Source organism: Necator americanus, chromosome V, assembly GCF_031761385.1.
Source record: "Necator americanus strain Aroian chromosome V, whole genome shotgun sequence".
Classification (NCBI taxonomy): Eukaryota; Metazoa; Nematoda; class Chromadorea; order Rhabditida; family Ancylostomatidae; genus Necator; species Necator americanus.
In genome coordinates this window covers 29,357,150-29,383,069 of record NC_087375.1, presented here as the reverse complement: position 1 = coordinate 29,383,069, position 25,920 = coordinate 29,357,150, and the positions used below count along the sequence as shown (strand labels likewise).

Genomic DNA, 25,920 nt, shown 5'->3' with positions numbered 1-25,920 from the left:
CCTGTCAGGAGTAGAAACGAAATCGGTCTAAACGAATTGAGAAGAAAGTTTTTTGTAACAAGAAAAATCCCTTTTTTTTTCTTAAAAACAAAGATAGAAAAATGTTAAACCGTGTTGAATATTGAGAAACAGACGAGCCATTAGTTTTTTTTTTTCTATTTTCTTTAAAGATTACCGATTTAATCTCTTAGTTGATATGTACACAACAAAAACGGAAAACAGTGACATTTGCCTTTTCAACTTTTAAGGTTAGGACTCGAAAAGTTTCGATTGTGGCAGAGCCGAGAGAAGAGAGTGTGTGTCTCTGGCTGAAAAATAGCGCGCGTTGAGGCAATCACGTCGAGCTCATCCGGTTCAATTCTCTCGGCTACGTCTGTATTTACAGAAATGGGGAACAAATATCGGATTTGCTAAGTGGCAATGGTAAATTGATGATTTCTACGTTATTTGTTTTGAAATGTAATAATATTAGGCAATATTTTATGAGAAGGATTTCAAAAACAAGTGTAATTTTACGGTAGATCTCCTTTTAATAGAGGAGTCTGAGAGAATAGGAAGGCATAGAACTGACTTCTCTTGGAGTGAAATGGAGAAGACATCATAATAGTTACATAACACATATGTTTACATATGAATGAGAAGTGGAATTCATCCGAAGTAGCAGCGTGCTTTGTCGTTGTATCATCAAACACTTCTCCGTTCAACCGTTGATGAATGCAAAGGAAAAGTGATCTAGAAAAGAGCACCTGGGAAAATATGGCAGCTTTTACAGAACAGGAGTTTGCTAAAGGAGAAAAGGAAATAGCACTGGTTCATTCTGCTATAAAATAGAAAAAAATTTAATGCAGTATACACATTGGAATCATCTTCTTTCAGCGCAGAAATCTATCATTTCATGTTCTTTGATGGAACTCCTAGGGTGAACGGATAAAACATTCAATAGTGGTCTCACTAGCATAACATATGATAAAATAACAACTCAACTATCTAATTAAGCCTATTTAATGCGCTGTATAAAATTATTCGACGTCTACAGAATTTTATCAATGCTTTAGAAAAACCTCTGTTGACACTATTAACTTTTTCTTTGTCAGCAACGGTGAAATGTAATGTCTGGACGCAAATTTTTGGCTTTTTCTACTATTGAGATGATGCCTGAAGCATAAATAACAAATCCGTCTCATAGCAAACAGCACTCCGAAGTGTTTATTAGAACCGAGTACTTTTTCACAGAAAAGCACTGAAAAAAATGAAATAACTTTTAACAATAGTTTGCACTATTCCGACACTGTAGTACAATACACATGTCTCCACTTACAAGATGTTTTTTTTTCGCTTTTTGACGGTCATAGCAGAAAGTCAAGGGAAACGATCACAAGAATTATAGCACTGTAATTAAATGCATAATAATAATATTAATGCACTGTAATTAATAATTAATGCAAATGAAACAGAAAGTGCATACGAATTGAATGATGTGTCCTACCCACCTGAAATAGTTCCTGTGAAAGGCAGTCTTCTTCTTCGCTTTCCGCGCAGGTGTAGTCGTTCCACCATCTGCAAGAATGTACAGCAGAAAAAAATTAGATTATTTATAACTTTATCTCGTTTCTTTTCGCATTGTGCAAGCATTTTGAGCGAGCTGTTGCTAATTAATTCATGTACTTCAAAGCATTAAGCTTCTTTTCGTTTCGCAGTGAACAAGCATCTATTTGTTATCGTTGAAATGATCCATGTACCTAAACAAAGTACATAGCTGCTCACATCGGGACAGTGCTCACCTTGTCAGATCTACGTTTACCTAGAACTCCGTGTTATTCAACTAACGTATTTGCCCAGTTCGAAGTCCACATACCACAATTTACAAAGGCAAAGCTGCACACGGCCTCTTCAACGAGATTTTTCATATCTTCCTGGTGAATATATTTTGATTCTATTGACACAACGTGATACGACCAATCTTACTAGGAATCAAAATCGTCAGGATCGTCGAAATAAACGGGAGGATCTAAGAGTAAACAAAAAAAAAACTACTAAGTTAGCATTGTCCTAATGCCTGAACGTTAACCTTTCTTCAGATCTCGTGAGAGGCTGTGTGCTCCGCTCGCCTTCGTCGATTAAAAAAAAATGGAATGCTGCAATTGCATCAAATTTTTTCTTCCTTGAGATATAATCAATGAAAAATTTTCGAGTTTCCCTTTTAAAAGCGTCACAGCAACTTGATGAATAAGCAAACCTAGGGACCGCGTGTACAATTCTGATTGCTATCTGTTCATGGTGCCCTTTCTTTCACGAAGAACAATTAGACATCCCAATGTGCGCGTTAAAAACGTACGAGCTGTATAATCTGCACAACTAAATGGCGCAAAGTTCCCATAAGTTGCAGAAGGGTGCCTTCATCGAGCACATCGCCAAAGCCCACAACCCAGAAGATGAACTGTGAGCATGAAATTTTTGGCAACAATTATTCGCTTAGGGGCTTAGGGGCGGGTGTAATGTAGCGAGTAGAGGTTAAAGGTTAGAAGTTCCTCCACGATCGATAGGAGGTTCGAATCCGCTCTAGTGCTCACCACTGACTTGACACATCGACTAGCCCCCGCAAGTCATTGTATAGACCAGTTACAGGTTCGTGAACCTTAATCGATTCTGAATTGAAGCGAACGTGGTGGTGCATCCCAAGCGGGTTGATTAACGCTACACGCTTCATCCTTTGTCTTAACCATTCACTTCTTCACGCTGTCACTGCCGGACATTGTCGAGCAAACTCCAACTAGCCACCCTCTCTAGACTGCAATATCTCTTTGTGTCATTTTCTGCACCGCAGGAAGTATGCATCCGGGACCTGCCCGTATCAGTATCGGGAACTGCAGTACCTATTGCGGGGATGCTGATGAAAAGAAGCTGGAAGGTTGCTTGCGAGAAACGATTACAACATCTTGGTGGAGAATTCTGGCTCAACATCGTCTAGTTAAGTATGATAGCATTGTGTTCATCACAACCTTTGCACAACTGCGGGATAGCAGAGAACGAAACTTCTGAATCGTAAGTTCCCATGCTCCCATGAAAATTGCTGAGTTCAAGAATAAGGGCGCCTTCTGTGATAAGGTCAATGTGTTGATGTCTAAAATACCCAGCCAGCAGGTGGATATTGCCGGAATCAAAGCTAATGCCAAGATGGAGCCCGAACAACAATCCCTTTTGCTAGGAAAATGGTATTATCCAGCGGAGCGCACGTCGGACAACCTGATGACCGCCTAGTCGACCTATGTGGACAGATGGGCTTCATTGTCGCTTACACGTTTATGAGAAATCTTCGACATCGTCAGCTCAGGTAACATGAGTAAATATTTTTTGGGCTGAAGGAAAGTTTACAAAAAAGATGAGAACTCCTGAAATTACGGTTGACTACGTTCTGACGAGAAACATTCTTCAGCCGGAAATCTGAAAATCCAGAGCTCATCGGAAACCGTATACAACTCTGACCACTTCAAATTCTTCTTAGCTCCAAGATATGGCTCAACAAAAGCAACCGAAGGCTTCCTCCTCAACCAAAAATCGGGACGGCAGGTCTGAATGCAGAACGAAATTCCACCAATGTGTGTGTATTCATGTTGGGATACGGACAATCAGAAGCTTTCCGATGTAGATTCTTTGAGGAAGTGCATTGTGGGCACTGCAAAGGAAACGCTCCCGGTTCTGATGGCGCGAAAGAAGCTCGCCTTTGCATCTGCGAAGGCAAGATCCGCATGCAATTCTGCAAGTGCCGCACGCAGCACTGGTGACTTCCAGTTGAAAAAGAGTCTGAAAAGGCAGCTGTGTAGTAAACTGCAAAAAGGCCGCGAAAACGAATGAACGTCAAGAGCGATTGGGTTTGAAAAGTCACGAGGAAGAAAAGAATGGTCGGAATCCATGCTTTACTAAAGCATCGTAGCGGCGGGTCGATGAGATATTCTCCAGTCCACAGTGCTGCTAATGGAGTGGAGTGGTGAAGTAGCCATACCAATTTGAAGGACTTCAAGACTTTGCTGAACCGAAAAGGGTCAACCACTGAAGTTGAGCACTTTCATCAAGGTTTTGGAACGAATTATCCTGTACCAGCTTATCAAACATCGCGAAGAAACAACACGCGACGAGCAGGCTGGCTTTAATCCTGAGCGATCAACTACCGAATAAGTTGGTACAGGATAATACGTTGGCTTCGAATACCGCTGCCAATTTCTGATCGTCGGTAAAGCGATCAAAAATTGGCAGCGGTATTCGTAGACAATGCAGCTAGCCACGAACGTTCTTTGACCTACTTGACATCAAGCAACGAACAGCTGCTGTAGTTCGAATACCACCCGGATTTACATCATCGTTAGAAGTGTTAACTAGAGTGAGAGAAGGGGCAGTATAAAGACTCCCTCTGCTCAATTTTGTCATCATGGAAAGAACAGTTGGTGAGTGTCCTGCTGACATCGTCTTTGCACCCTCAAGTATTGTCGGCGTACTCGAAATCGGTTACGGTGTCCCCTGACCGATCTTGAGTACGCCGACGATCTTGTCATATTCGTGGAAAGCACCGCGAAACTTCATTTTGTTCTCAGCCTTGTATCGAAGCTGGCTGCAGACTATGGGGTACGTCTAGGCCCTGATGAATGCAGAGGGTCTCCTTGAGACCTTCAGCGGGAATAAGGGAGACAGGCAACCGAGCGACTCGTCGATGAGTTCTGTTAGCTGGGCTGTACGCGGAAGAACAACGGCAGCTACGAGAAAGATATTCAGCAAAAATTTGCGTTAATGACATTTCAGCATTTAACTCCTTAACGAAATGCCTGTGTGACCGTGTGTTCGACCCCAGCACCAACGAAGTCAAGCTGCGAATCTAATTATTAGCAGTTCGCCCCATCCTGATACTCGGATCGGAGACTTGGGCAGCACTGTGTGCGGTGATGGAGGCGTTAAACGTTACGGATAGGAAGCTGCTTAAGCGTCTACTTGTACGCGAAAGTCGATTTGCAAAGCAAAGCTGGCCAAACTGGATTTTTGGTTTTTTGTTCACGTATAAAGGAGACCAATAGACCGCCTTGTTCAACGTATTCTGAGGAGTTCTTGGGCTCAAACTGGAGAAGTCCAACTGGCCCAGAACGGAATTATTGAGATAAAGTGTGAAATAGAACCTGAGGACACGTAGGCTAATCGCGGATCACTTTGCGGGCTAAAATTACTAAGTTCGGAACGATCAAATTTAAACACTGGGTTTACGGGGTCCATGGTATAATGGGAAAAGTAAGTAACCTTTGAGCTAAAGCTTCTAAAGAGAGATGTGAGGCCACTAAAATTGGGATTCTGGAACGTAAGCATTGATCTTTGCGAATCAATGATATCTAAGCAAAGGTCTCTAAAATTTGAGTTGAAGCTAGTTATTATACTGAGGCATGATTTGAAGCTATTGAAGTCGGAACTCTAAATCTAACATTAAGCTCAGAAGATCCATGACATCGTAGATCATGTAAGCAAAAGTTATCAAGGTGTGGCTTGGAGCTACAAACTAAACCTTATTTTTAGTCCTGAACATCTCTTTAATCCTTACACATCGCATGTATGTCATCGCATCGCCGACGCCATTTTCGCACGTAGATGCTGTCTTCGCTTATCCATGCTCCAAAACTCATAGAATTAAACGGAATTGGAACGAAAAATTTTAATATCCAATATTTGATGCCAGGTCGGAAAAGCTCGACGGCGGTTCCATTTCTACAAAAATGTCAAGGCGCTATCTATGTGCTTTTTTTACTCGTTGTTATTAAAAAGTATTTGGTGTCAAGTCCTGAAACAATAAACCTTACTTTGAATTTTGTTCGGAATGAGAGTAGTGGAGCCATTTCCATATTTTTTAGCATCTAAAATTTACACAATTATCAATCAGGAAGAAGATTGAACATCAACATTGGAAGCTATATGGGGGTAGACCGAGATCGTGTTAATGCATTACCGAGGTGTCATGCTCTGAAATTATTTCTTTTTAGGGACTCCAACCAGAACAGATTGGGTATTCTGGCAACGGTAAAGAAGACAATTTGCAACCAAAAATCAATACCAATCAATTCATAGGGTCTATACTACATCTGCAATCAGCCATGGGATACCGCACGGCCGCCGCACGGCCGTCCCATGGTGCTTTTCAGTAAAGATACTTCTGCATTTTGGTACTATCGCCTTTTTGTACTTCTTGGTACTTCTTGTGCTTTGGTACTTTTTGGTACTCAAAGATATGCTAAATAACTAGGTGAAGCTGTCTCAATAAAAGAAAAGCAGGAGAATGTTAAAAAGGGAAACGTTTAAATGTTTGAATTCCGGTCTCTTAAAGTTTATCTATTTTTTTTCAAAATTTAAAGTCAAGAAGGCACGATGAAATCCTGGAACTCCTAAAAATTGAGGTCAAGTTACATCAGAAGGTGACAGTAGTGTTTCAGTTCAGTTAATCTCCTCATGTGTTTGCTTGTTTTCCTCTAGTTTTGTAGGACTTCTTTGCGAGAATCATTTATTTATAATCCATTTATTTATTTCTGGTGTCTTATAACCTCGACATACTTCTATGTTTTCTAATGGTGTGCTTTCAGATGGAACCTTTATTTGTCTGACGTGTCAGCTTTCTCGCCGTCTTCAGAGGTCTGAATAGAGGTAGATTGGAACAATCCGACGTTTGTTCCGTCAAGTGTCACACCACCCATACTGACTCGCAAAACAGAAATATCGGCAAGGAAGACGTTGGAGGCGTTTTGGATTCTTAAAATAAACTCTTCAATGACTAATAGGAATGCATGATTGTCGATAACGAATGAATTCTTGCCACTTGTACCGCTCTGTGATCTATAACTGCGTGATGTTGCGTCAGTAGATCAAATCATCTATATCGTCGCTAGTGATCTACAGACAGCAACATTCATTCGCTCGTACACCGAATAGGTAACAAGCACCTGCAACCAGCCGCCGAACATCGGGTCAATGTATATGGTTTTCGTTTTCACTACCGTGAACGACTTTCGAAACAATGGCCCAAGGTGGTGTGACACTTTACGGAGTAAACGTAGGATTATTCCAATCAACCTCTATTTAGGCTTCTGAAGACGGCGAGAAAGCCGAAACATCAGGAAAAAAACGTACACTCGCAGGTACACTATCAGAAAACATTTATTTATAGACGAAGATAACGTCAAACAAGCTTGGCTCCACATACTTACCCTCTATGATTTTCGTTAAACAATTGGTGTATCTGTTTGTGGCGCTATACTGGGGAGAACGTTTCCATATTTCCTTAAAAGCTTGATCTGGTGTAATCAAGAAACAAGCAACCTTGGAATTGAGGTGCCCTTAAGTGAGAGATGTGTGAGATAACGTCGCTTTGAATGAATACGCAAGCATTTCAAGCAACCAAACAGTTATATCAAAACAAACTGAAGCCTGATGCGCTTGCCTAAGCTGCTCTGTTCGAAGTAGTGCGGTTGAGGAGCTCCGACTGAGATGATATCTTATTCATCTCTACAATCCGGTTTCGGCAAGCGAGGATCCCACTTCGACACCAGCCAATAATTCCTCTGCACCACTTTACAGCACAACCATTTACGCAATTGCATCAGCCTTCGTATAGTTTTAACACGGCTGTAGCAAGATTCCACGAGAGCTTCTCCAATTTTCAATTTCTTTGTTGAAGTATGTTACCACCGATAGACGTACAAAAAGAAACGTGGTTATTACCATTACATATGAGACTTCCGATGCGCAGAAGTCTTTGTAGCAAACACACGAAAAAGCCCCCGACGGAGCAATGATACACTCTTCTTTCGGCTGAAATGGACAAAAGATCACGAGAAGAAACCTATATCGTGATGAAGCTCAATCTACACCGCTTTCGAAAATGTTGAGGATGTGACGCAACTAACTACACATCTATATCCACAAAATTCTACCTTGCTGTCTGCTTTCCATTTTGAACCAAGGACATATTTCCCCTTCTCGCACGGTGGAGGCAGTAGAAAAGAGCAGTAAGGTTGATTGGTGTTGATTACTAACTGGAATGATGAAGCAGAGTTAGTACCATCTTGAGAGTTTGGAGATGCACTAAACAGGAAGTAAAAATTGAGATCAGAAGACATAGAAGATCTAGAAAAAGTGGCTTTAAGCTATTGAATGTTCAGAAGTCCGAACTAACTTTACATGATATTCGCCTAGCTAATGGTCTTTCGTTTTAGGAACCTATCCCGTTTGCTCGGGAGAATACGGCGGATTTAGCATGAGGTGAGTAAAAATTTGTTTGTCCTTGAGCATTAATTAATTAATTATTTGCTTTTTAAATTCACTGCTTACCATAAGTTCGTAATTATATTTTTGTTTATAGAGAGCTCTTGAGAGCATGTCACTGGTCTCATCGAAAGTTATTAAGAACTGAACCTACACTTCCGTCTTTGAGGGATTTTCGACATTTTAAAGATGTCGCCTGGTGAAGAACGGTGGCAATTATTATCCATTCTAAAATTAAGATTAACTGAATTCAAATGCATAACTTTTCTTGATAAAAATGTGGAGCAATGAGAAAACACACCAAACATCCTGCGGTCTTCAAAGGTGGAAATATGAGGCATACATCATTCCATTTGTTTACCTCGAAGAGGTGTATCAACATTATCAATATCATGCTTTGTAGGGTGAGAAAACCAAGCACATAAATACACACATGCACACATACATACATTATGCTATACTGTTATGCTACAAATACCGGGCTTATTCTGTCGCACATGTGAGTCAAAAAAGTCCAGGAAGGCTTAGGACAACGGCATCGAGTCGGTGTGTCGGCGCCAAAAAGCGACAGAAGAGTGAGATGGGACCACGGGCGTCAGTTTGATGCCCTGCGGTGCAGTAGTACCGAACAATAACTATAAGTGGATTTGTTTAGAAGTAGTTGTGATGTTGTGTAGCGTTTCATAGCCGTGACAATGACATTTTTTGCGTTTCTTTTCTACTTCCCGCATATCTATTTCCCCCTCGCGTTTGCCTCTGGGTTGTTAACATCCTTCCTTTAGAAATTGAAGCCCACATACAAACGGCTGCTTAAATAGTAGCTAACAGTTTGCGTGATCTGACGTAGAACCTTATCTTTATCAGAACGATAATGACGTTTATGATATCTTGTGTTAGCACATCGCAAAGAAAGAGAGGAAAAACACATAATTTGAATGATTTTTCTACCGCAGGAACGTCAAAGGAATATAGGTGTAAAATCAAGTTTGAATACCATCTAAATTTAGTACTGACGCATTAGGAAGAAATCTTTCATCAGCGCTATGAATTGCTTCAATAAAAGGAAAGAAGGAAGCATTGTTAAAAAAATCCGAACTTAATTTCACATAAAATGTCACACTTTCAATATTTATTGGTCAGTGAAAACGAGTGAAGCGAGCACCACAAAAAATCATAGCATTAGAACCAGGCCCAGATAAAGTTTAAATAGAAAATAAGCTTCAAAAATGACCACGATACTCTAGTTAAAGAAAAGGATAAAGTCACTGGCGTATCAATCCGCTTGGGATGCGCCCCCACGTTCACTTCAATTCAGAATCGTTTGAGGCTTACGAACGCGTGTTGCCCTATACAATGACCTGCGGGGGCCAACCGATGATCAAGTCAGTGTTTTTATCCTCCCAGACAAATCTGGTACCAATTTATCGACCCCGGAGGGATGAAAGGTTTGGTGAGCACTAGGGCGGATTCGAACCTCCGATCGATCGTGCGGGAAGCGGAACCTCTAACCTCTACACCACACCCGCCCACGATACTCTAGTCACTCTAGTAATGAGGACAATTAAAAATTATCAAAGCTGCAGTGGTATTACAGTAAATAGTCCTGGGATAACGCAAAAATATGTTCTACTTTGAATTCTTCGTGGAGTGGCTTTTTTCATTCCTCTTTTAAAAGGTGTTTTTGTGAGTGATCCAACGTTGGCACTTGAACAGTGCACATCGCCTCACCGCATCTAACCTGCTGAAAATTTGGTAGAATCGGTAGTAGAAATGAGAGAGATCGCGAAGGGTAACATTATGAAGTGATTATCCCCACATCGCAAAGGCCAACCATTGAGTTAAGAAAAGAAGTATGTTACTGGGTTTCCAAATCCAAGAAATACTTAAAGTTCGAGATTTTGACTTTCCGCACTTGCTGCTTCGCTAAATTCTCCTATTCTTGCTCATCTTCTTTCTATATCGTCCCCACCTTCCTTCCAAGTCTGAATCTTTAACTGACGTGTGCACATATGCTTATGTGTTTCGTTGTGACTCCTTCCGTATAGACACAAATGTTTTTTTACAATTTGTCCTTAAAGGCAGTATACCACAAATCTGACGTGTTATGACTTTCCCAAAGGAAAGCCAAGTGTACCATGTAAGCCAGCTGATTTGAAGGTTGCGGGATTTGGGGTGGTTCCGCCCATCTCTCGTTCGTCGTCGCAAGTAACGGTGTAGAAACCCAACTTGACACGTTGCGGCTGAAATCGTCGGATAAAAACGACAGCTTCATCCTAGCCGTTTTCTACGACGATTAGAAAAAGATGAGCGGAACCACTGCGGATCCCGCAAACTACAATCTCATCTCCACGTTTCCCCTAGGAAACCCCTCCGATCCCAGATAGCTACGAAGTGGGTTTCGACGGGTTCCTCGGCGTCGAATTCGTGCACCGGCGCCAGATGGATGTAAAATTGGGTACTATGGGTTGATTTCCTTCTTCGTTCCCCCAAAGTTGGTAGCGTACCTTCCTCAGAAAGTGAAAACATGCATGCAAACGGCTGCTTAGATAGTAGCGAACATTTTACATGATCTGACGTAGAACGTTATCTTTATCAGTAAAATGATGTCTTTCAGGTCATTTTACGCTAAAACTTCATTCTTTGGTAACTGTTGGGGAGAGTCAGGAGGAAAACTAATATTTTGATTAATGCTTTCAAATTTTGTCTATAATATATTGGTAAGGAGTGTTTGAAGTTGAAGTTTGAATGTTCTCCAAATATAGAATTGACGCATTTAGAAAGATGATTATGAAATGTTTCCCCTTTAGTTGTAATGAAAAAAGATGAAGAAAGATTGTTAGAGATGCACAAGTTTAATTTCACAGGAAACGGCACTAATATTAATTTTTGTTGATTAATGAAAGCGAGCGAAGCAAACACCAGAAGTCCGGCTTTAGCCGGACGTTCCGACTGGTTAATCCTATAAATCAATAAAAGTGATCACAATTAGTGAATAAGAGTTATCAGTAGCGTCCGAGATGGTGGGTCCGTACAATGACTTAGCGAGAACGTGTTCGACAAAACGAATTAAGATTTAGTGATTTGAAGAAAAGTGCATAAATATCCTCCATAGTTTTCCTAAAGTTCGACAAGGAGCGATGCGAAAAGTATAGTCGGGCCAAAACGACATGAATCACGAGTGTAATTGCGGCGCATTTGCGTACACGCTTGAAACTGCGCGGTAGCAGTTGGAACCGAGGTGGGACCGTCGCAAGCTGCAGCGAGGGGTGCTGCTAGCAGGGTTTTCAAAACGCTCCTAACTGCTACCTTCCAGCGGAGCGCATCGAGTGAAGCCGCGTACAGAATTGCGTACGTTCTTCATGTCCTTTTGTTCCAACTATAACACCCAACTTCACTCGTTTGATCTGCCACAGTACCGCGCGCGCATCGAAAGGTCCTCAACGGAGCAAAGCCACTACGTGAGGCCGCTTCTCCATCCTTCATCTCATGACGCAGCGCAACACGTTAAAGCTATAAATCACCTTCAAGGCATCACCCCACCCGAATCTGAGGTGGTACGGAGGTGGAGTACTCGTATACGGGATAGTAGATTATGGAGAGGGAGGGAGTGATTCCGTCCATTTCTTCGCCGTAAAAACGGCCCGGAAGATACGGCTTTGTGCGTTCCGGCACGCTATTTTCTACAACGAGTTCAATCGGAGCGCGCCAGAGGCGTGCACGCGCAGCATCTTTCGGACCGTTTTTTACTCCAATTAGGAAGAAATGGACGGAATTCAAACTTCTCTCCATAATCTACGATCCCGTATACGAATACTGCACCTGAAATCCGTACCACTTCAGATTCGTGGGGTGATGCCTTTAACTTTGTTATTTCCTCTTCAATTTCCCTCTGATTCTGGCAAAGTCCACCATGGGATTTAATAATAAACCTGGTTTATTAAATCACAGATTTTTTTTGTTCGTGAACGAAGCAATGTGGAATTACATTAAACATTACATTTTGAAAAATTATCAGAGATTAGAACGTTGCTACCAAGAACGAGTTCACAGCACCAGATTTCTGAAAACTTCTTTTGTTTCCAGCTGCGAAATTCGTTTCTGATTCAGCGAGGCCGAGCATCACGATCCTCTTGAGTAAGCAACGTATTTTGAGTTATTTCGTTTAATTCGATATTTTTCACAGCTTTCTCAGTGCTTGAAGCGGCGTCTGCTGTTCTATCTTGTGTCGTTCCATTAGTCGATATCTCATCCAAAAATTGTTGTGTGCGTGCTTCTTCTTGATTTTGTGCTGTAATTCGCTTTTTTCGCGTTCCTTTAACGTCCAAAATTTCGTCTTCTTTAGAATGTTGTGTGTGAGAGACATCTGCTTTTCTTGCTTCCGAGTTTTGTACCTAAACACACAAATTTATACAATGAACACTAAGACACTCAACCAGCAGCTTTTACTGTCATTCTTCACATTATGGTCATAAATCTGCCGCAAAGTCGTTAAGGAATTATCAAACAAGTTAAAGAACTGTGAGCTTTACTAAAGCTGTGTCCAGTTGAATGACTCACAAACTAGAGATGAGGTTGTAGATTGTGGGAACAGTGATGCTTCCGCTCCTCTCCTCAAAAACAGCGTGAAAGACTTGGTTTTTCACGACGATTCCAGTTGCAACGCTTCACTCTCGTACACGTGCCACATCCAGCTGCGCAGTGATCGAAAGCCAGTGAGTTCTCCTCGACTGCCGATTCAAGTGAAACCAATGAAAAGGTTGCTAAGGGGATCAGAAAATATACATAGAGGAGCGTTGTAGGAGGATAAGAGAGGGGTGAACTGAATCACTCCTGATTCTGCAGTCTACAACCCCGTCTCTAGTCTTCCCCGTGGATTCCCTCACCACGTCAGATTAGTATGCTATTTTTAACCTAGTACAGATTGATCCGTCGATTGCTGGCTAGCAGTTTTTTTTTGCACCATCAAGGAAACCCTCCTAATGAATTTTTGTGGAGAAAAATCTCTCATGAACAACAAAAATGTGTACTCACTGATGATATGTGAGGCTTTTTTGGTTGATCGATTGACATAGGAGTTAAGCAAAAAGAGTTCTGAGTGAACTCCGTTTTTCCTTCTTCGTTCTTCTGTGCTAATTTTTGGGTGCATTCAATCACCTAAATAAAAACAAATAAATGAAAGTGCTTTATGTAAGAGTCATTTCATTCTGAATTTACCTTAAGAGTAGAGGAAATTTTTGATTCATTTGATTCTGGTGGTTTAGTAGGCGCCGACAGCGGTGATACTATACTTTCTGCCATATATCCTTTGTACTTCCTCTTACGTTTCTGCTGAAAAATACATAACTTTTGCAGTAGTAGTAGGTAGAATTGAGGTTACTAACCTTTCCATTGCAGATGCATAGTGGTTGATGTCCAGCAAGCGTTACTGCTACAAATACGAGCCAAAAAATTACTAGTACCAGCATATGCTACATGAAGAACCTCGTAGAACTAGTCTTTAAGAATGAACTTTCTTCAGTTGTTGTTTGGAACAAACAATGGAGTTAACACACCGTTAAGCCCTTTCATTTACATTAGTAAACGTTGAAGCCATCGTTCGGCCGAATTTTTGATATTAAGTGTAAACAGCTGGTTTTCGAGTAGCTTTAGCACTAATCAATTTTGTGGGGTTTCAATTTTTTTTCAATTCTATGAATGTAAAATATTACTTAATTGAAAAAACTCATGCCTCTGACGTGTTCAAGGTCTTTGATTCCTGCATTGAATTCCGCTGTGATATCTACAAACTAATTCCTAATTTCTATCCACTACTAAAGAAAACCCTACATAAAACGATTTCACAACACTCTGGCAAGGCCCTTTACACGTTAGCTGTCGGAATGAAAGGTTCCTAAACAGTGGAAGACCAGGTAGGCTGTGTTGTTGTATAACAAGGGAGATCCTTGCGACATCGCAACGTCCAATTTTGTTACTATTCGTCATCTACAAGCTCTTTACAAGTGTTATCCTTAACAGGATTGAAACAGTGTTGGATAAGGACAGCCATGCAAGCAAGCGAGGTTTCGAAAAGGATTCAGCGCGATTGACCGCATTCACACTGTTTCAAAACTCATCGAGGTATTATGAAAGTACAAGATGCCGCTCTGTCTCACCTACATCGACTTGAAGAAGGCCTTTGACTCACTTGTGACGGAAGTGTTCGTGGAAGTTTTGGATCACCAAGGCTCAGAACAGTCAGTAAATCATAAAGAAATTAGAAACTTCGAGAATTGTAGAGTAACCTCACGACCACATTTTTGCCATTCTACAAGAATGTCATCACTGACACGTAGAGAGGGGTCCGAGAGGGATACAATCCCACCTGAAATATCCAGGGCCACTCTTGAGTGGTCGATGCAAAAGCTGGAATGGGACGACACGGGAGTGAAGGTTGGCGATCAACAGCTACTCCATTTACGCTTTGCCGATGACATCTATCGTCAGTCAAGCGGAGCGAATGCTGGCCGAATTCGTTAAAAAATGTGGATGCATCGATGTTCAGCTGAATCTGCAAAAGACGATGTTCATGCGTAACGGATGGGTCTCGGATGCCCATTCACCCTCAACGGAACTCTCATTCGAGAGAATGATGTTAGGAGTATCCTGCTTCACGCAAGTGAAAGATGTGATCTAAAGTTCTGTTCTATGTCAGCGATCAAGGCTCAGAGACGCCGCCGCGTTTGCCAAAGAAAGGAAAGTAAGGGCCGGACACGTTGTGGGATTCAACGACAACCGTTGGACCAGAGCCGTGAGCGACTGGGTTCCCCGCGATATTAAGTGCACTACAGGAAGACCACCGATCCGACGATCAGATTTCCTTACGATGCTCTTCAAAGAAAATTATGATGCGCTTCATGTCCCATATGAAAAGAGGAATCACTGGGCGACTCTGAAACCCGAACGGGACAAATGAAAAAATCACTTGCTCCCGCCCGACCAGTTCGAAGAACACGGGAGTCAAGGTGAATAGTCGTTCATGCAGCTAATAGAAGTTTATATCCAGCAAATCGAAAATCAAAAAAAGTGAAAAATACCATCAAATACAACGTTTTGAGTATTTCTTGACCTTTTTTTTTCAAAGGAAAAAGCGCGATGATATAGATATGTAAAGAGTTTCTCATTTCACAACAAAATCGCATTCTAATTCTTTTACATTTTATTAATTCTCGTTTTTTAAAAATAAAATAGGGTGTCACATTGTCAAAACGGAGCACTTTCGACACTTTTAGGTTTTCTTTCGCAATTAATCGAGGCAGCGAAACTGGTAAGAGTTCAGTTTTTCAAGAAGTGCATCGAAGGTGGCATGAAAATTTGCAAGAGAACGTGAAAGACTATGGAAAACATGAAAAAAAAACATGGAAAAAAAAAACCAGCAAGAATCGGAAAACTATTGCATAACGGGAGTAAGTTGTAAAAGGATGAAAGGGATAAAGTTTCTGGCGTTGATGAATCCGCTTGGGATGCGCCACCACGTTAACTTCAATTCAGAATTGTTTGAGGTTCACAAACGTGTAACTCGCCTATACAATGACTTGCGGTGGCTAGCCGATGTGTCACTTCAGTGTTTTTATCCCCCAGACAACTCTGGTACCAATTTATTGACCACGGAGGGATGAAAGGCTTGGTGAGCACTAGGGGATTAGAACCTCTAATCGATGGTGCAGGGAACGGAACTTCTAAGCGCTACACTACACCATCTTTGTCAACCTGCAACAATTGTCTCTACCGGTCGGTTCTCGGGGTCATAATACGTAATTCAAAAGGCGCAATGACGAATAAAGAGCGCTATCTCCAAGCAATATTTCTCCATAATGGTCAATTATCTCAGATACAGAGGTCTAATCTTTTTGATTAAATCCAAAAAGCAAGTGGTGAAGACAAAACAGTGGCGGATCTGCTTCGTCTTTTTTTTTCATAACTCGCCTCAGTTTGATCTTTATTGAAAGATCTGTACATCAATAGATTAGTAGACACGAGCTCTACCGACTGAATGTAATTAGAACTTTCAAGCCCTGTCAAGGAAGCACTTTTTGAAAAAAAATTACCTGCGGGTATACATTAACTAGGCTGAGTCCAAGATAATTGCGCCCCAAGGATATATGATTTTTGACGTGAGAGTATTTTTTGAAAAGTGAAATGATAGTTACATATTCGTAATCTACGTAATATTAAAGTAAAGTCATTAGACAATGAAATAATTATGTTTACACAAATCTTTCTACGATGACTGGAATGGAAGAAATGGATGAATGAAAACGAATGAATTCCAGTTATGCAATGGAGGAAATGAATTACGAAGAAAAGTGAAGAATCAGTGAAGTTTAAATCCGAATAGAACTAAAAAAAGTTTGGATTTAGAATTAAGCCAAGGATTAGCAGCTCAGTAAAACAGAGTCCCAATTTCATTATCAGAATCTTCAATTTCAAGGGTGTGCAAAGATTTTTCTACAATTCCCAAGAATAAAGCGAGCTATCTTGAAGGATTTCGTTTTGTAGAAAGAACATTCCTTTCTCTAGTCATTCCATTCCTTTCAAATGTGATAATAAATGCAGTAACACAGCCGTAGCTCGATTTGTGTCCAAAGGTATCCGGTTGGTCTGCGTGCCTAGATGACAATAACCTTTCATAGAGACTGAATTACAGTTTTGTTTTTTTAGCTTGTGATGAAAATTTGAAAGATACAGAATTTAAAAAATATATTTTCAGTATTTGGGCGCCATCTAAAGATTATTTTGTCGAGGAACACTGACCCTAACTAGGAAAGAGTGCAATACTAGTGCGGGCTTTGGTAATTTCAAATGATTTTGACAAGTCGTTGCAAAAAAAAAACTGAAAATGGCTAATAAGAAACCGTTACTGAATAAGGTTTTATCAGGTGTGAACTCAGTTGTTATTTTTTGTTCAAAGTCACACACTGACTGGGTACGAGCTTTGACTCGTAGCCAAAAATCTGAATTTTTGTACTTCGCGACGTTGTGTTGCTACGGTGGTGCAGTTGAAAAAATCCGTATTCGGCTTTGATAGAGCATCAAAGAAAACCTTTGACTTAAAATCTTATCTTTGTAGATGTCCGGTTTCTGTCTGTGAGTAGTTGGGAAAAATTGAAGAACAGGATAAAAAAAGGATAAAGTTACTGGCGTATCAGTCCAAGTCGGATGCGCCAATGCGTTTTACTGAAATCGTTGAAGTTTTGGAACGCGTGTTGGCCTATACAATGACTAGCGGGGGCAGCCGATGATCAAGTCAATGTTTTTATCCCCCAAGATAAGTCTGGTACCAATTTATCGATCCCGGAGGGATAAAAGGCTTGGTTTGCACTAGGACAGTTTTGAACCTTCGACTGTGTGCTACAACGGACCTCTAACCGACTGCGCCCGGGACTTACTTCATCGTTTGAAGTGGAAACTGTAGCAGGAGAAGGGCTGTCGCGGGTCCTTTCTTGTCCAACTTTGCCGTCGATGATATCATGCGAAAAGCAGTTGAGTAATGTAGAAGTGGTTCTTGCATCATTGGGACGTTCGTCGGTTTATCTCAGGTACGCCGACAAGGAAATGATATTCACCTCAAGTAGGACGAAGCTGCCACACCTTGTCGACTTTGCATCAAAATTAGCTGTATCTCCAGTTAACGAAACCGCCCTGATATGCGCGGTACAAACTGTGCAACGTCTTCTCACACTTCGTTCGCCGCTGCAGCTTCCCTAACCTTCGTATGACGCAGGGCGACAGGGCTCAACTACAAAAATAATTAATCTACCGCTATTTCCTCTTCCCTCCACAACGGTTTACCGCCTCATAGTGGCGTGGAGGTGACACTGGGCGTCGAACTGCGATGCACAGCGGAGGTTCGTCCTCCGGCAGGGTCTCCCAAGCTGAGAAGGAGTTCGACACATCCGACATTCCGACTTCTCGGAATCGGAAGCCTAGCTAAGAGTAAACCACTGCTAAGATTCACCACCGTCTTGGCAAAATGTCGCAAGGTGGTTCCCTGATCCATATAGGTTGGGCGACGACCTGTGGTGAAAGCTAAGCTCGCCGTGGCATGGCTGCTTAGTTTGGGGAAAGTCTCTTTGCCACTCCAGCATATTCACTGCCTCAGTACCCTGCACACTGGGCCCTGCCGTCTCAGACGTCGGACGGTATGGCGACCGGTGAGAGGCGATCAAATCTCAGGTTGCTCAGGACGTCATTGATTCTGGACCAAGGCGACACACGCACGACTCGCCATGGAGACTGTCTCAGACTGTGTACTTACAACGCGAGAACAGTTTCCACAGACGCCGACCTGCATGCCCTTCTCGGAGCTGCAGAGCGTATCAAATTTCACGTGATTGCTCTGCAGGAGACCAAGTGCAGAAGGAGCGACGTACGACAGATGAATGACGGTACACTCGTCATTCGTGGAGAGAAGGTTCCGTCGCGAAATGTAGGCGGTGTTGGTTTCGTTGTGCACCCATCTGTCGTCCATCTCGTCGATTCTCACGAGATCCTGTCACCTCGTCTGGCCATTCTTCGCCTCCGCCCTCTGCGCCAAAAATCCATCAGTATCATCAACTGCTATTCACCAACATCAGCAGCTGATGATTCCGAATTGGACGCGTTTTACGAGGAGCTGGAGGAAGTAGTCCACAACGAGAAGTCCTTTTACAAATTCGTTGTCGGAGACTTCAACGCAAAACTAGGAAAGGCCACAGAAGAGGAATACAGGATTGGAAGATTTGGACTAGGGGACCGGAATGAAAATGGCAATCGTCTCGCCGGGCTGTTGTCCGCCGCTCGCCTCTTTCATGGGAACTCTCTTTTCATGAAAAAAGATCATCGTCGGTGGACATGGGAATCGCCCAATGGCGCGACTCGTGCGGAGATCGACCACATACTCACCAACCGGAGGTGGTGTCTACTTGACGTCTCAGTAGTACCATCCTTTTGTAGTGGTTCTGATCACCGTCTCCTTCGTGCGAAAATACGACTTAGCCACACGATGGAAAAGAACATCTGCTATCGGCAACGAAGGAGAAAAGAAGTCGTCTACGACGATTGCGTACTCGAGGACTCCCTGTCCCAAGGTGACTGGCACATCGAGGAGGACCCAAACATGGACTACGAGATGCTGCTCAGAGGATTACGAGCCTGTGCTGAACGTGCCTCGAAGTCGCGCACGACAAACTTGGATCGAATTTCGAAGACCACCAAGGAATTGTTAGGAAGAAGAAGGGCTTTGAGGCTTGATCCGAATGCATCGCACATTGAGCGGTTAGTAGCAAACACTAGCTGCAGAAAAGCGTTGCAGGAGGATCTTTTGAAGTACAGGCAGAAGAAGATTCTAGAAGCAGCACAAAGAAGAACGAGTCTAAAGAAGTGCCGCAGGGATCTCCGCGAATATAATATTCCGCTAGCAACCTTGCTGAGCGAAGACGGGACTCGCACGTCTTCTCGTCGTGAGATGGAAATCATTACGGAGAGGTTCTACTCGAACCTTTTCCGTTCATCAACTCCTGTGTCAAGCCCAATCATCCCCACTGGCGAAGCTCCACCACGGATTCTCCCTTCGGAAGTACGAGTCGCTATCAAGAGCATGAAACCTGGCACAGCCCCCGGACCTGATTTTATATCAGCAGACTTTCTTCGGGCTGGTGGCCATCCGCTTCATGTAATCTTAGCAGCGCACATGACATCCTATCTTCAGAAAGAAAGGATCCCAGACCAGTGGAAGACCTCGCGAACCGTTCTTATCCATAAGAAGGGTGACCGAGAGGACCTTCGGAACTACCGTCCGATATGCTTGCTGAGCGTGTTATACAAAGTATTCACCAAGATCATCCTCACACGCATATCTAGGACGCTGGATGAAGCCCAGCCTCAAGAACAAGCTGGATTCCGCCAAGGGTTCAGCTGCTTGGACCACATCCAGACCGTGTCGAGGGTCATAGAGGTTTGCCGGGAATACCGCCTGCCCCTTGTTCTAACCTTCGTCGACTATGAGAAAGCTTTTGACAGCGTAGAAACGAATGCAATACTGTCAGCGCTGGTCGATCAAGGTGTGGACGCGTCGTATGTGAGGACATTAGCCAATTGCTACGAACGATGCACAACTAGGATACAGCTTTTCCACCGCCCTCTCACCATACCCATTGGAAAGGGGTACGACAAGGCGATACTATATCGCCGAAGCTGTTCACGGCTGCATTGCAATGGATAATGAAATCACTATCCTGGGAAGAAAGGGGCATACGTGTTGATGGAAGATTTCTTTCGAACCTTCGTTTCGCGGACGACATCGTTCTCTTTTCGAGCAGTACCAATGAAGCAGAAACGATGCTCAACGAATTGAACGAAGCAGGGAAGAGAATAGGACTACGAATAAACAGAAAGAAGACACAGTTCATGAAGAACGCGCACTGCGAGGACGGAGGAGTACAACTTGAAGGCTCCCAAATCGTGGAAACTCCGTCATACGTATACCTCGGACGTTCTATGAACATGGAAAACGACTTGAAGGAAGAACTGAATAGAAGAATGAGAGCAGCATGGGCAGCATTCGCAGCCGTCAGGAAAGCTACGGACCAACTGACGGACCATGATCTTCGTGCCCATCTGTTCGACTCGACAGTCCTTCCAGCGCTCTGTTACGCAGCGGAGACGTGGGCAGACACCGCGGCCACGTCTAGGAAGCTACTTACTACCCACAGAGCCCTTGAGAGATGTCTCCTGAAGTTTAACCGGCGCACACAACACCTTGCCGGTCTTCGCAGCTCCGACTTAAGAGCAATGTCCCGTCTTCGCGACCCAGCGGAATATGTATCGAAAGCAAAACATAGATGGGCCGGTCACATCATGAGAAGAATCGACGATAGATGGACTAAAAGAACGCTAGAGTGGATCCCAAGGGACGCTAAACGCCCCCGAGGGAGACCGCCAACGAGATGGAGTGACGTGTTCGCTGCACGGATGGACCAGCTGAGAGCTCAGCTGGATACGGCTCAAGGACCTCGTCAACGTCACTCACGAAGCTTGAGAACATCTTGGATGACAATGGCGAGGGAACGAAACGAGTGGAAGAGATGCTGGGGCCCGCACGTCGAGTGAAGACGGGCCATCTAAGTATCTAAGTAAGTAAGTAAGTATTTCCTCTTCAGTTTCCGTCTGACTCTCGCAAAGTTGACTAGGATTGAATTGTAAACCTGATTTATTAGATCTTACAGGTTTTTTTTTTCGTGAACAAAGTACTATGAAATTGTGTTAGTTTTTGTTCATTACATAATACACTTTGAAAACAGTCAGAGATTAGGACATTGCAACCAACTATCAGTACACTAGAATTTTTAAATTCCTTTCTACTTTTTGTGAACAGATTATTTCTGTGCTTCATCTGACAGGTGTCATCTTATCCTCCTGAGTCACATCGTATTCTACAGCATATTTCTTCCGTTTTTCAGATACGGTTTGAACAGTCCTTGCTGTAACCTCTTGGGTTATTTCCCTATTTTGTGGTTCATCCAAAAATTGTTGTGTGCGTGCTATTTCTTGGTCTTCTGCTGAAGCTCGATTTTTTTGCTTTGCTTTAACATCCGAAATTCGGTCTTCTTCTTTAGAATGTTGTGTGCGGGCGATCTCTGCTTTTCTTACATTCAACTTTTGAACCTAAAGTACACGAAATTATTTTATGAATATCAGGATAACCAAATAGCAGCTATTACTTTTTTAGAGTGGTAAAGGAACAGACAAGAAAACAGAAAAAAAAACCTTGAACCTAACACGAGATGGGTCCTATTTCCCTACCATTGAATGAGCTGCAGGCAGCTAATTAGTATCTCCTATTTTTTGCCTAATTCAGCTCCCCATCTTTAGGACGTCTTTGTACAGAACGTCTCTCATGATAAGGTAATACGTGGACTCACCGCCGATTCGGGAGGTTGCTGCTTTAAAGTATTTTTTGGAACGTTAGAATTGGAAGGTGCAAGATTAGACTTCTGAGGGATCTCCGATTTATCCTTTTTGATTTCCTTACGTGAAGATTCCTGAGTGCCTTCGGTTTCCTAAAGAGTCACACAAATTAAAGCATTTAATGTCGTGTACAATTCAATACGGCCTTACCTGAGGTGTAGGGCACTCATTTGAGGGGTTTAGTAGTTTTGACAGTCTATTACTTTCTGGAAGATATCCTTCTTTGAGCTTCTTTGAACGTCGGCACTGAAGAATTCTTTGCGTTTACTCTTTCGACAGGCAAAATTAAGCCAACTAACCTTTCCAGCACAGGTGCATACTAATTGATGTGCAGTAATCGCTACTGCTACCAAGACGAGCCAACCGACCATCAGCACAGGCATCTACTACATGGAATGCCTGGGACTCCACGAATGAACTCTACCCCTCTGTTGTTGTCAGAATCAAACAGCGATGTCAACGCACTATCAGACGCATACGGATACATATCAGTAGGCGTTTGGTCAAATTTCCGCTGTTGAGTGTGAAGAGTTGCTTTTTCGAGTGATTCCAATTGAGCAGCTTCATTTTCGCTCCTTTTATTGTATGTATAAAAAAGTTATCTCGTTTAGTAAACTGATATGTCATGTGTGTTCGAGGCCTTTGATTTCCGGTCTCCCAGGTGCTGCTTCGCATTTTTGCCAGGATACCTACAAACCATGCACTGAACCCTATCTATTACTGGGGAGAACCCAACTTTGATATTTCTCCAGGGCGGCACTTTAAACACATGTGAAAGGTGAGGTCAACCGATTTAAGTGCAAATGTAGGATTAGACTCGTTATGGATATCTCCTTTCCAAGGATTATGTAAAGGACAAATCCTCGAGAAGAAATAACTTCTTGTATCCCTACAAATGAAAAAACTCTCTCTTTTGATTCATTACTGTAAAGATTTGCTATGGTTGCATGGGTGCAGAAATTTGTGTTATTGGATAAACTGGCCAATCCACTGCTGTTCATCCTGTCAAACTCTGGATTTGATGAAACGGTTAGGTGTGTTCGGCTTAATATTCGCAATCAACGCTACGAACCTTATTCGCTACTTGAATGAAGAAAAACGTAGAAAATCTCTACGTGCTGCTTTAAAATTAAAAGAGAAAATTAAAAGAATTAGAAAATAATAAAAAATAAAAGGTTTTTAAATTTGCTGCCTAGTTCTACGCAGAAACGTACGGAGTTTGAAAAAATTTTCGAGTTTGAAATCTCTCCACCAGCGGGTCGAGGCAGCAAGTGTCACTCACGGTGGAAACCCGGGACTCTCTTTCCACAACTCCACGAATTGGCGCCATCATAAGCGGTCAGAGACATCACCTCGTACGACTTGAAACATCGACTCCCTCCGTAGGTGCGAAAAGAACTCAGCTCCATTCCAGGAGAATTATCAAAGCCACACAATTCTGTCTTCTTCTTTTATGACTTGAAGAGACTTCTTTCTCCCCAACCTTCTCATTTTCATTCAGACTTTTTTTCATGAACGCACTCCTTTAGCACTGGAAACTATTGGAACTGGTTTAATGTTGAGTTTTTGAGCGAAAAAAATGCTCGCATTGTAGCAAAATGTTCAAACTTGCCCAGTTTCACATCACTTTGTTATTCTCAATTTTGATTGACAAATTGCCTCAAATTACGAGGTGGCTGGAAAGAGTGCTACTAACGTTTCCACAAAAGTACAAAAGATGATAGCGAGTATTTCAGAGGGGAATTTTGCGAACTCATTCGTTTTGATTCATTTTAATTCTCAAGGGAAATTATGCTTTCGTTCCATAAACTTGTCTACAACTTCAAGATATACATAAAAACAATAGCAAACATAAACTCTAGTTGGATGAGTAGAATGAAGTGAGTTTTTGAAGTCACCTTTAAGTATCTTCTTCTGGAATCTACACTGATTCATGACATTGTTCATTGTGTAACAACAGGTTTGGAGTGAGCACAAACTTCATTTAGTTTTCCCTTCTTCTACAGTGTTGTATATGTAAAATCATATAAGTGACGACAATTATTATTAAGGTAAGCAAGGAAACTTAAAAACGGACTTTAGGAAAGAGGAAGATGAGATTCTTCAATTATCTGTCTGTCCACTTGGAATGAAATTCAAAAAATTTTATGAAATTTTGAAGTAGTTAATTTCAAATGAGGTGAACTAATGCTAGAAGACGGAGCAAAGAATCAAACTTCTCAAATCAGAAAATTGCCATTCATTTTCTATCTTAGGACTACTCTTGTTTTTTTTTTTTTTAAATTCTCTTAAGGATCATAAAGTAAAAAAAGATAAGATAAGGTGTTTGGCATGGACTTCAAATGCAGCAAATGGGGATTTTCATTGAAGTTTTCGTCTAAAGTTTAAAGAGATTTTCTAAAGAGCCTACGCATTCGGTCAAAGAGGTTTATTTGAGGTATAAAGTGAGCGCTTTTACCCTCTTCCAGACATGTCTGGTACCAATTTGTTGACCCTGGCCAGATGAAACATTTTGTCGGCCTAGAGCTGTTTCGAGACACTGATCGTACCCGAAATGAAAAATGTTCTGGGGGAAAAACTTTAGATAGCAATTATGACTCGATTTGTTCCTTTTTTCGATGCTACGAAGCTTAGCATAGTGATCTCTATCCCTCCTATTGATCTCTTATTGATCTACTTAAACTAGAGGATAGGGTGGTAATGTCGTCCGTTCTTCTGAGAGGGCACAGTGAGCTCCAAAAAGAATTATATTGGAATCATACTAATACTATTGTTGTTATTATTACATTATTATAGGTAAGAATTAAAAAATAAAAGAAGAGTAAGCAACCAAGTGAAGTGGAGAGAAAATTGAATAGCCCTGGTTTGTTCAGACACTTTCAGGTTACAACAATTAAAGGCAAAGTTAGTGTTTAACCTCAACATCTGTGGATCTAACGGAAAGAGTGCATAAAACGCTAGGAACACACATGAGCAAGTTATCAGCAACATGAGTAACTTATTAGCAAGCAGTTTATCGGGAACAAACAGATTTTAAGACGTGAGGAAACATAAGTGTCAATTTGGTGGATTTTTTTACATTCACTGGAACACTAACCCCAAAGTTGAAATAACGTTTAACGATAACACATGTGTGGAATCGACGCTAAAGAAGCAGTTGCCGCCGAATGTGCTCAAGAGTCTCCTTCGATTGCGACAAAACAGAACAGAGAAGAGAAAATGGTTGCGAGTCGAGCGTTGCAGCAGAAGCGTCGCGGTCAACCGGCTGAACACCCACGACGATGACTATATCCAAAAGAAAAAAATCTCAACAAATTAAACGTAAATATTAGTATCCGATATAAATCAGTGGTCGAATCAGGAGATTGTCACCACCAGTTCATAAGTTTAATCAAGAAGGGAAAAAACAGAATTTCTCCCTTTGATCAATGGCGAAAAGTGCTTTTAAATTACACTTTTTTTTAGTATTAAGTACTTCTTTTCAGCCAGAATCCACCATATCTTCGTTCCGACATACCAACAAACATTCGTTCCCCACTTTTTTCCGACACCTCATTATCCCCTCAGGCAGCTAAGGTGGAAAACATTCAGAGTATTTCGTAGACAAACATCAGCATCAGCACCTGAAACTACTTCTCTTGTAGCAGCAACCTACAG

The 25,920-nt window shown here is 42.0% G+C and overlaps 6 protein-coding genes across 7 annotated transcripts; 3 read left to right on the top strand and 3 right to left on the bottom strand.

Annotated features, from left to right (window-relative positions):
* Window positions 1-1,346: 1,346 nt before the first annotated feature.
* On the bottom strand, window positions 1,347-8,588 carry RB195_015586 (uncharacterized protein; the record flags this gene model as incomplete). Its single annotated transcript, XM_064206365.1, has 8 exons — window positions 1,347-1,389; window positions 1,491-1,557; window positions 5,829-5,882; window positions 7,224-7,296; window positions 7,738-7,827; window positions 7,950-8,051; window positions 8,435-8,508; window positions 8,582-8,588. 8 exons carry the CDS (start codon window positions 8,586-8,588, stop codon window positions 1,347-1,349), a joined length of 510 nt encoding a protein of 169 aa, XP_064062246.1.
* Window positions 8,589-12,383: 3,795 nt separating this feature from the next.
* Window positions 12,384-13,745, bottom strand: RB195_015585 (uncharacterized protein; the record flags this gene model as incomplete). Its single annotated transcript, XM_064206364.1, has 4 exons — window positions 12,384-12,671; window positions 13,312-13,434; window positions 13,495-13,608; window positions 13,662-13,745. The coding sequence occupies 4 exons, from the start codon at window positions 13,743-13,745 to the stop codon at window positions 12,384-12,386; spliced, it is 609 nt and encodes a 202-aa protein (XP_064062245.1).
* Window positions 13,746-14,415: 670 nt separating this feature from the next.
* On the top strand, window positions 14,416-14,796 carry RB195_015584 (uncharacterized protein; the record flags this gene model as incomplete). The annotated part of the gene is made up of 1 exon (XM_064206363.1): window positions 14,416-14,796. The coding sequence occupies one exon, from the start codon at window positions 14,416-14,418 to the stop codon at window positions 14,794-14,796; it is 381 nt and encodes a 126-aa protein (XP_064062244.1).
* A 3,664-nt stretch (window positions 14,797-18,460) lies between these two features.
* On the top strand, window positions 18,461-21,405 carry RB195_015583 (uncharacterized protein; the record flags this gene model as incomplete). 2 transcript variants are annotated; one of them, XM_064206362.1, is made up of 2 exons in its annotated part: window positions 18,461-20,357; window positions 20,423-21,405. In XM_064206362.1, the coding sequence occupies 2 exons, from the start codon at window positions 18,461-18,463 to the stop codon at window positions 21,403-21,405; spliced, it is 2,880 nt and encodes a 959-aa protein (XP_064062241.1). The 2 variants fall into 2 exon arrangements, with proteins under 2 accessions (XP_064062241.1, XP_064062243.1); XM_064206361.1 differs by having other exon boundaries at window positions 18,461-20,518.
* RB195_015582 (uncharacterized protein) lies at window positions 20,635-21,405 on the top strand (the record flags this gene model as incomplete). The annotated part of the gene is made up of 1 exon (XM_064206360.1): window positions 20,635-21,405. One exon carries the CDS (start codon window positions 20,635-20,637, stop codon window positions 21,403-21,405), a length of 771 nt encoding a protein of 256 aa, XP_064062242.1.
* Window positions 21,406-21,684: 279 nt separating this feature from the next.
* RB195_015581 (uncharacterized protein) lies at window positions 21,685-22,646 on the bottom strand (the record flags this gene model as incomplete). Its single annotated transcript, XM_064206359.1, has 4 exons — window positions 21,685-21,960; window positions 22,218-22,355; window positions 22,414-22,509; window positions 22,563-22,646. The coding sequence occupies 4 exons, from the start codon at window positions 22,644-22,646 to the stop codon at window positions 21,685-21,687; spliced, it is 594 nt and encodes a 197-aa protein (XP_064062240.1).
* Between the last annotated feature and the right edge of the window lie 3,274 nt (window positions 22,647-25,920).